We start from the raw sequence: 10,786 nt of genomic DNA, 5'->3' as shown, positions 1-10,786 counted from the left end.
TGAGTTATATACATGTATATAGGGTCAAATATTTGTCGATGCTCATCGAGCCTGATCGCACATAAAATAAATAAAATACATATTTTCATTACAAGAAGAAAAAACAGAAATGTGTTGTGCTGTTACACAAAGCAGGATCACATTATATATTTTAAACAAACACTTTTTGAAACAGATTTACATGTTGTAAGATAATGTTGGCTCGTTAAAACAACTTATTAGCAGAGCTGCTATGGCGTTTTAGATAAATGCAGAATTTGTTAGCGGAAATAATTTGTACCTGCCCTTTAGTCTGAGCAAACCTGCCTCAATGTTTCACTGCAGAAAGTATACTGTGGCCTTTATAGTGGAGGTCAGCGGGTTACGAGGGGAGGTAGGTGTGGTTTTTGCTTAAGGACTGTAGTCTAAGGGGGGCGGGGTGGTTGTGGTTGCCAGGAGGTTTGGGAGAATAATAGCTGCTGTAGGGCTTGCATCAGAGGTATACACAATATAAAGGAGGAGGGAACGTTTTGCAGAAGAAGCAAATAGATTTTGGTAGGAAGCTCAAGGATTTTTCATTTGGGATGTGTACTGTGGAGACGGTGGATCGGGTTCAGGCGTTGCTATGGGCGTTGCTATGGACACCTAAAGGCGGTTTGGGGACGGATGGACCAGGTACAGGAGGACATGGTAGCTTGAACAAAGGGTTTTTCTCAGGATTACAGTAATCAGCCAATCAGAGAATACAGAGCTAGAATGAAAGCTGCTTCACACCTTTTTTTAATCTCTCCAACCCGTTATGGATGGACAGCATTTACAGTACATGTAAACAGGACAAAAGTCTTTAACCAACAATGGAAAGAACAGAAAAGTTGAGAATCAGAAGAACATGGCAGAGATCAGAGGATATCTGGGTCTCTGCTGAGATTGACATCGTTAGTTGTTTTTCATTAGGTTTTTTTTTGTTTGTTTTGCGTAAAAGTCCCAGTCTATTTTTCTTGTCCTTGCGTCCTTCGCGGTCCTTCTCAGTCCCACTGTGGGTGTGTTATCCCAGTTACAGAGTTCAGCAGTGGATTGCTGAGGGATAGGAGTGGACTCGTATTAAAAAGCAGACCCACACACATTCACTTAGCCTCAGTCTTTGAAGTAGCTTTGAGACGTCCATTCAGAGAGCGGTCGTGTTCTGTCTGAGCCCATCGTCCTGTCCACTGTGCCACATGCACCTTGATGACTGAGAAAGAGTTAAATGCAGCAACATGGGAGGTATCACTGGATCCATAATCTGAGTCATTGCACCTTTGGGAAGCTAAACTGGAAGAGAACAAAAATGAGGAGGAGGAGCTAGAGACAGAGGAGAATAAAACATCCTCCCTGTCACTTTCTAACTTCAAGTTCTCCAAAATGTCGGTCACCAACCAAGGAGGTCGCCCCACTTTCATCATTATGCGCCGTGCTGGACACGAGGTGGACAAAATAATGGAAACATGGAATAAAGAAGATTCTTTAACATCAGAACAAATTAATCACAACTGTAAAGGCAGCAGGTAAGTAAAAAGACAACCAAGGAAATAAAGAAACATTACAATATGTACTGATATGTTTAAAATAACACCTATGACAGCCAAGAATTAAAATATGAGCTTTCATGAAGGCCGCCATTTTCACAGCCATGTTCAGCACCGGCTTGTGTTGCTTTCATTCAGCTACATTCATTGTTTCTTTTTGGCTGGATCCATTCTTTTCCTGACCAAACAAACCCTGAGATGAGTATATTTATTCTGTTGTTCTGGACATGTGACAAATCAATAATTGAACCAATCACGATGCTGATTGGGGTCAGAATAACTGGAAATGTGACATAATGGTCCCTGTCAAGTTCATCACGTAGGGCTGAGAGAAACAACAACATCTCCAACCTAAACCACAGAACAGGTCGTTTCTCCCATAATACCACCCATAACGACACATAAGAGCGGCTCGCGTTACAGAACGCAACGTTCTAAAAATAGTGCACACGTCATCATACATACACGTACGGTTTGCGGTTGTAAAAAAGGCTGCAGTTTCGTTGAATTTCGGATACAAAACCACTGACCTAGGTTTAGGGCAAACAACGTCCTGGTAAGGCGTTATAAAAGACAGTTCAAACAGTCAATAAATGGACTTAAATGCTGGAAGTGATATAGTTACGAGAATGACGTGCCTACCGGAAACGATAAAATTACGTGATGCACAAAGCTTGAGGCGCGATGTTTCAATCACATCATTTACTTTTTTTTAAACATGGGACACGAACCGTATTCTCCGGGGTGAAAGTCTGACGTTTATTTGACCCCTCCAATCATGCCACAAGATGGTGTAGGCCAGTCTAAAACGTAATTATTGGTCGTATGGAGAGCAAACTTAATGCCGTATAAAGCAGAAGTAGCATCACCCCTGGGTCTGTTGAGAATTCGTCTATGGGATTTTTGCTTTGGATTTTGATCATTGCAGAAAATAAGTTCTGTGGCAAACACACGTTTCTGATGCTAACGCGTGTTGTTCAGCAGGTTAATCAAATACAAAGCACAAATTAAAATCTCTTTTATGATGTTTGAAGCGTTAATGCAACTGGCAACAGCTAACGTTATGCTATAGCTAACTACACACCACGGTCGCATTACTTCAGACGCTCTCCGACAAGCTAACCGCTAGTTTTAACAAGCTAGCAATTCCGTGGCCGAATAAATTGTTTATTAACATAATTTACAATCCACAAGAGTTAGCAAGAGAGCACTGAGAAACAGGACTAGAGGCTGTGAGGCCGACTAGTGAGAGACAACCTCTGTAGTCTCAGTTAGCATCTTGTTAGCAACCGCCGTTTTAAGGACAAGTAAAAACTTTCTCGAGTGGGGGTATTTTCTAGGGCTACTAGGCAACTAACGATTATTTTCATTATCGATTAATCTGTCGATTGTTTAAACGATTAATCGATTAGTTGTTTGGTCAATAAAATGTTGAAAAATACCAATCGGTGTTTCCCAAACCACCAGATGACGTCCTCAAATCTCTTGTTTTGTCCACAAACCAAAGAGATATTCAGTTTATTGTCATAAAGGAACAAAGAAACCAGAAATATTCACATTGAAGAAGCTGAAATCAGAGAATTTGGACGTATTGTCTTGTCAAACCAACTCAAACCAATTTTTCGATTATCAAAATAGTTGGCGATTAATTTAATAATGGATTATTATTCGATTAATCAAATAACTGTTGCAGCTCTAGTATTTTCTAACATATTTTATATCATACAACAAACACGAACATTTCTTCAGCTTGTGTTAACCACAGAACTTATTTCAGATATCTAACCACCAACCCACACACAATCCTCATTGAGTTAGAGAGGAGAGACCCCAGGGTGCTAAACTTACTTCCACTAATTACTACGGGGTTATTTAATCTGTTCTTATTGAAGTGATGAATAAAAATAAAACACAAGTTATGTTTTCTCGTTTTCCTCTTAATAATATTAGTGAATCAACATAAATAAAGACTCTTGTCATGTGTTAATATGACATTAAACTTGTCAGCTGCAGTGACTTGCAAGTTGTGTGCAGCAACAAACTGACAGATGAACATTTGAACCAGTTTTCTTCAGGATATGATGTCAATATCATATGACTGGACGTTTCTCTTATTTGGTCCACCCCATGTTCCTCAGAGAAGACTTAGCCCCGCCCCCCCCTCCGTACCCCCCACGTAGCATTAGCCCCCAGCACCGTGATGCACTCAGATTCAAGGGAGAAAGACAAAGGGAGCGAGAACAGACACGCAGAAAAATCTATACTTCAAAAAAAGTCTTTTTATCTTTCCCTCCTCCCTCTGTCTTCCTCTCTCTGCTCCCCGTCTCCTTGTTCTTATCAAATTTGAAAAGCCTGGCTGAGAAAAATTCTGACTGATCCTGTAATGATTACACATTTCTGTCTCTCCCACTGGCTTCCCACTGGTGCAAGGTACTGGTGTTCCTTTTAAATGCTTCCCTCGTCTTTTTTTTCTCACTCTTTTTTTTTTTTTTGCCATGGCATTACAGTCTATCTGGGTCAGCAGAAGAAGAAGAAGTCCAGCATATTATCAGAAACATTTTGCTATATCATTTACACGTGTATATAATTTACATAGTACTGTATGTTTTTTTTTTAAGTATATATAAAACAACAACATCTACCTAAAAAGTTTGAGTTTTTTAAGATACATTCAGTAGCTGAACTGAAGGAAAAGAAATGAATGTCAACTGAATAAAACATCACACAAGTAGAAACCTCATCATACATCGACAGTGCATTGAATCCTGCATGAAAGTTGAAAATCAAAGGCAAACTTATGTCCAAGAGTTGCAGATCACAAATAGATATATCTATATTCATATATAAATGTTTTCTTCTCCTTACTGGTAATACAATAAATACAACATTAGTAAATGGCTACAACTGACTCTCCGACCATGCCTGACAGCATGTTATTAGTACAATGTTTAAATATAGAAGGATGTCACTAAAGTAGAGATCCATATAAATAGAAAGGTTTAAAGAGACTCTTAGTAAAACTTGCTTGTGACATTTTTTTGACTTCATATAGGGCTGTTCCCCCTCCCGCTCTCAGCTCGCCATCCCTCCTCGGCGGTGGAAGTCGAGGTGTGTTCAAGGACGGATGGGAGACTTCCCTACCACACTTCAACGTAGAATCATAATTTATACCCTCCCTCAGACCGGCTGGCTCCCCCACCCCAACCCTTCCCCCTTCCCCCGACTCGACGCGATGTAAAAAAAACAGTTTACTACACAGCACAGCCACCTCAAACCACAACACCACAATGACATATTTGGTAGTGATGTGAGGGGCAGCAGGCCTCCAGCAGACTCCACCCGCTGGAATAATCCTTCCTCTCTCACCAATATACGGATTCATCACTCTTCTTTTTTTAAAAATCTATACACAGCAAAAACTGGAGGGTTGAATTAACTCCCACGGAGTTGATTTTAACACTTTTTCAGGGTTTGAAACTGCGTCAAGAGTTCCTTTTTAACTCACTAAACTGGGTTAAATTAACAATACATGGTTTGAAAAATAATAACTCTATAATACAACAATAATTAAAATGACATAATAATTAATTCTAAGAAAAATACATTTTCAAAAACATTTATTTTTAAGAATCTATGCTCTTTACATCTCTACAAAGTTTATTGGTTTGGGCTTGACTAACACTGTTAACCCATTGACGCCTAAAACTTCCTGTAAAACCTCTGGGCGATTTTAAAATCAGCCCCTAAAACCTGAAGTTTTTCTGGAAATTCAACAGAAGTGTCAACGCTTCTACTAAATAATAGATTTTTCAGCCTCTGTAGCAGATAGAAACGAAATTCAAAAAGTATTTGAGAGCTTATACAAATACTACAAAACGACGGATCCGCTTTCCAGGCTTCAATGGGTTAAATAACTCCAACGCTGTGTTAAAATGACACTTCAACTCTGACGTGTTTAACCCTGAAATGTCAACACTCCAGTTTTTTCTGTGTATAAATAAAATGTAGACAAATGCTTGACAAATCTATTTACTGCTCTACTGCAGTCCATCAGTGGAAGACAGCTCCAAACACCTTTTATTTTCTCAAGTCTACTCCATATTACCAGAACAATCAAACAGTCACGTGTGCTGGATCAGCTGCCCCCACCCTTCAACACACACACACACACACACACACACACATACACACACACACACCATCAAGCAGAGGGTGGAGGTGTGGTGGGAAGCTAGCATCTCCTCACCTCACCTTCCTCTTCTAAAGTTATAGACACATCACAAACCCCCCCGAGTTCCTCTTCTTCTTCTTCTTCTTCTTCTTCTTTTTTTCTTTTAAAAACATACTTACTATATTACACACATATAATATATAATATGTATATACCTACATTAGAGTTTGCTCTTTTTGGAAATCATAAACTTAAAAAAGTTTACAAAAATAAAATGTTTTATGGTAACTTCTCTAATTGGTCTCTTCCACTCGGCAAGGCTTGTTTCTCAGGAGGCTCCGCCCCCCCAGGACCACAGACTCCATGGTTCTGGCCTCAGCAGGCCCACAAACATCCCCGTCCATCCTCTCAGATCCCTTTCTCTCTTGATAGAAGGGCTCCTTTACAAATCGGGTCTTTTTGTTTTAGTTGATCTTTTTTTAGTGTCCTGTGTCCTTCTTGTTCTTCTCTTTTTTTAGTTGATGTCCTTCTGTACTCATCCCTCTAGTCTTTCTTTTATTTACTAAAAAAGAGAGAACAAGCAAGTCAGTGTAAGCAAAACATGTATCTACATTGTTCAAGGTGAATTATAATAGAAATATAAGAAATACTTTCATAAAGACAACTAAAAAGCATTGAAAGGGTTATTATTTAGTACAATATCTAACATAATGACACCAACAGCATTATCAGTCAGAACTAATACAGTAGTGTTCAGTCACAATAAAGATACAATATCATGAGATTACACTGTACAAACACACAAAAACAATGTCAATAACAGCAGCTTCCATTAGCACAACGTTGTGTTTTATCACCTTGAACCTTCTGCAGCAGGCTGCAGGCTGGTTTGTCTCTTCTGTGATAATTATGTACTTTTTTGAAAACAGATCAACATGTAGGAGGATTTAAACAAAATTCCACACCTATAAAAGGATATAGTTCACTTTATTGTCTTTGTCTCCCCAGTAAACCCTGTTACATTTATGCACAACTCACAAATTGTGTGTGTTTAAATCAAGAAAACATTGGTACTTCTTTCATTGCACTGCAATAACCTGTATCAAAGGTGCAATAACAGCAAAAACAGTTTGATTGATTGATTGATTGATTGATTGATTGACTGCACCTTCACAGTGACAGTCGCCATGTTTCCATCAACCAATTTAGCATTTTGATGAGAAAAGTTTGATGGAAACTCCAAAATTAGAAACAACTTTAGATAATGCACATAAAAGTTTTTACGTTTGCTTGAGGTGTTTTTTGTCTTTTTCGGAAAATAGTTAATGCGTTAAACAGGAGATGGAAACGCTTTTTGCAAAAAAAAATTCTGACGTAGTGAACATTTAATTCATGACTGATCAGCTGTTTCCACTCTGACATGAGAGAACAATAATAAGTCGTCCAATTTAATCCAATTCCAGAAGACATCATTTCTCTCATAGGTGGCCAAAATTGTCCAATTAGCAACCTATTGTTTTCCTCTGTTGCTCAATCACTTCTACTGTTATCTTTTTCGCATAATCTCTTCTTCTTCTACTGTTTACTGACGGATCAGCCTACATCAACACATTACACTGTCATCTTCTGACCAAAGTATGTAAATGCAGCTTTGTTTATTTGCTCTAAACCATTTGATGGAAATGTCCCATTCAAAATTTGCATTTTCTTTAATGAGACATTTAAAAAAATTTGCTTCAAAATTAGATTTGACTTTAATAGATCACGGCTATTGTCATCCTTTTTTTATATCAGTCTATTCTGTATCCACATTTATTGCATGCGTCTTTGTCCTGAAAGAGTGATTACTCCTTTGTTGTTCTTCCTGAAGTGTTTCTTTCCCAGATAAAGACTCTTTTGGGGAATTCGGGGGAAAGTAGAGAAACTATGCCAGATGCAGAGACAATTCCCAAATTCACATTTTCTTAAATGCAACATTTCAAAATTTCGCTTCAAAATTAATTTAAATGGAATCACAGCTATTATCAGCCTTGAATAATCCAATTAAACCAAACACTTGCTACAAATTTGTCCTATTGTTGACCATTCTGGAGGCTTAGCGTGATCAAATAAGCACTGAAATCATTTCTTCTGTGCCAGACATTCCTGTTTTTTCAACAGTAAGGGAACAAGTGGCATAATACATAAAACTCCAGCAGCAGTGGGGAGAGAGGAGAGAAGAGGAGGAGAGGAGTGAGAGTGTGAGCTGGCTGAGTCCTGGGAGGCTCTCGTCTTGACAGAACCTCTTTAATTCTGGGAGATGAGGCAAAGGAAGGAGTGTGTGAGTGAGTGCGTGAGGGGGAGGGGTTGGATCTCTTCGAGTTGAGAACAGAAGAGCCCGGCTTTAATTTCAGCATAACTTTGTAGTTCCTGCCCCTCTGGAGGGACTCACACAGACAGAAACCTGCACAGCTGCACCGCAGAGTCGCCAATCACAGCCAATAATGGCGTCCTCTGGTCTCAGTTTAACAGGCCTGTCCCTCCCAGATGCTTTTATACCGGGGCTGCTGCAGAACTGGAGTCCCACAGGGAGGGGAGATGGGACAACACAGAGAGCAGCAGGGGTTGAGTGGAGAGCTCGCTCTGGGGCGGAGCTATACACTCGGATACCTTGGAGCAGGGATTCCCAAAGTGTGGTGCGTGGACCCCTGGGGGTGCACAGGCTGCTGCGACCTGGTCTCACAGAAATCCGTGAAATAGCCACGGATTTCGCTTAAGTCAAAATCCGTGGAATAGCCACGGAATCACTCAAATTTCCGTGAAACTGACACGGATTTGGCTACAATGCAAGTTAATGCCAGTCATATCCCGTGGCTATTCCAACATACAAAGTGATTATGTGCATTCACTGAGTGAATATTTAGAAAATAAAACATATATTTCTCGCTAGAAATGTGATCAAATCCATTTTTATGCAGAAACAAAGTCTAAATATTGATTTTTTTTCACTAAAAATGAGAGAACTGTCCGCCATGTTTTTTGTTCTGACCGCCGGGACCTTGAAAGTCACGTGACTTGGAACAAACCAATAGGAACAAATATCCATGGAATAGCCACGGGATATGACTGTCATTAACTTGCATTGTAGCGAAATCCGTGTCAGTTTCACGGAAATTTGAGCGATTCCGTGGCTATTCCACAGATTTTGAGTTAAGCGAAATCCGTGGCTATTTCACGGATTTCTGTGAGACCAGGTTGGCTGCTGCTAGGGGGTGCGCGAGATGAAAAATGTAATGGCCGTCTGATAATTACACAATTACATTTTTTCCCCCCAACACAATAAAGACGTGTTATTAATTGATAAATGCAGGCTATTCAATTTTGTGTCATTTTTTGTTCATTTTTGCATCTATTTTGTGTCATTTTTGCATCTATTTTTAGTTATTTTGTGTCTTTTTCGGTCATTTTTACATGTATTTTTGGTCAATTTAAAAATGCACTTCATCTTAAAATGAAGCGTAGAAGAAGTTCTCTTCTTCCATGTTTCCAGCCTGTGTTATGATGACGGGTTGTTTAGCTCCACGCTCATTTAAATTTGCTGCAATTTTAAGTTCAACACAGCTCAAAATATTATAACATTTTCCCAACTGATCTGCTTTCTGCCTGTCATCATCCTCTTTGCTCTGAAAAGTGGAAGCTTGTTCATAACTTTGTTGCATTATATTACAACTGTGTTTCAGATTAATTCAAATGCGAGATCGCATTGTTGTGATGGTGATTATTTTATTATATGTGTGTTCTGGTCATTTAAGCATGATTAAACATGCCGCCTTTTAATATGGCTGTAAAAAATCTTATTGTATTTTGTTTTTTTGAAGGTGTGGGGGATTGGGGGGGTGCGTCAACCTGGTTGGGACGTAGAAGGGGGTGCACGGCTAAAAAAGTTTGGGAAGCGCTGCCTTGGAGGAAGCCTCGCCGAGAGCTACTCTGAGGTGACAAATATATTAATCACTTTGGGCAAATATCTCCGAGTGAAGTTAATGAGTTGAAAAGCCTGTAACCCCCACAGCAAACTCCGCTACCCTTACCTCTACCTCCACAAAGTCCCCACAGTCTTTCCCTCACTTTTCTACTCTTGTCATTAAGTGGATTCAGGTGTGTTTGTGTATGTGGCATTTGAAATGACCTCATCTGCTCCTTAAAGAAACAATGACAGAGGGACGGAGCTTCAGAGGGGAGAGATGAGGCCGGCTCCCCAGAGGCTGATCCCGGGCTCATCCCTGTGTTCCCCGGCTCCTATGTTCCCTGGGTTTTTTCTGGAAAAAAGGTCCTATGTTCCCTGTTTTTCCTAAAAAGGTCCTATGTTCCCTGGGTTTTTTCTGGAAAAAAGGTCCGATGTTCCCTGTTTTTCCTAAAAAGGTCCTATGTTCCCTGGGTTTTTTATGGAAAAAAGGTCCTATGTTCCCTGTTTTTCCTAAAAAGGTCCTATGCTCCCTGGGTTTTTTCTGGAAAAAAGGTCCTATGTTCCCTGTTTTTCCTAAAAAAGGTCCTATGTTCCCTGTTTTTCCTAAAAAAGGTCCTATGCTCCCTGTTTTTCCTAAAAAAGGTCCTATGTTCCCCACAATCCATCATCTTTCCGGTAGACTCTCAGCATGGCCAGCAGGCCTACCGTCACATGGCCCACCTTAGCTCAAGCAGCACAAAAAAAAATTACTACTTTCTGGTTACTTCATAAATCTAGGATTACTCATGTCTGTAACAGAGTGAGGAACATACCGTAGAACCCTGGGAACATAGACACACAACAAGGTATGGTGATCAGGGGAGCGTGAGTGGGCATGAGGATCATTGAAAAGAACAGACAGGTGTATCTTTAAAGACAAAGTGTATTGACATTTGAGGATAAACTGTTAAATATTATATATATTTACACACACGTATATGGCGCCACAGGAATGAGTTCTTAAACCAGGAAGTGAGTTAGCATGTTAGCGCCCTGGGGTCTATCGTCTCAAACTCAACGAGGATTTTGAATGTAAGGAAAAATAAGGTCTGTGGTTAACAAAAGCTGAAGAGATGTTCGTGTTTTGTT

At 39.8% G+C, this 10,786-nt stretch overlaps 1 protein-coding gene across 1 annotated transcript in view; it reads right to left on the bottom strand.

The window, feature by feature from the left end:
* Window positions 1-861: 861 nt before the first annotated feature.
* Window positions 862-10,786, bottom strand: part of LOC131959110 (RNA binding protein fox-1 homolog 3-like) — an 846,381-nt gene continuing 836,456 nt past the window's right edge. Inside the window, exon 16 of the mRNA XM_059324220.1 lies at window positions 862-6,277. Within this exon, the coding sequence (XP_059180203.1) occupies window positions 6,275-6,277 (3 nt within the window). The 3' untranslated portion in view covers window positions 862-6,274. The remainder of the gene's footprint in view (window positions 6,278-10,786) is intronic.

The sequence above is a fragment of the Centropristis striata genome, chromosome 21 (assembly GCF_030273125.1).
Source record: "Centropristis striata isolate RG_2023a ecotype Rhode Island chromosome 21, C.striata_1.0, whole genome shotgun sequence".
NCBI lineage: Eukaryota > Metazoa > Chordata > Actinopteri > Perciformes > Serranidae > Centropristis > Centropristis striata.
Note: the sequence above shows the minus strand (reverse complement) of the source record. Positions and strands in the feature narration are given on the sequence as shown.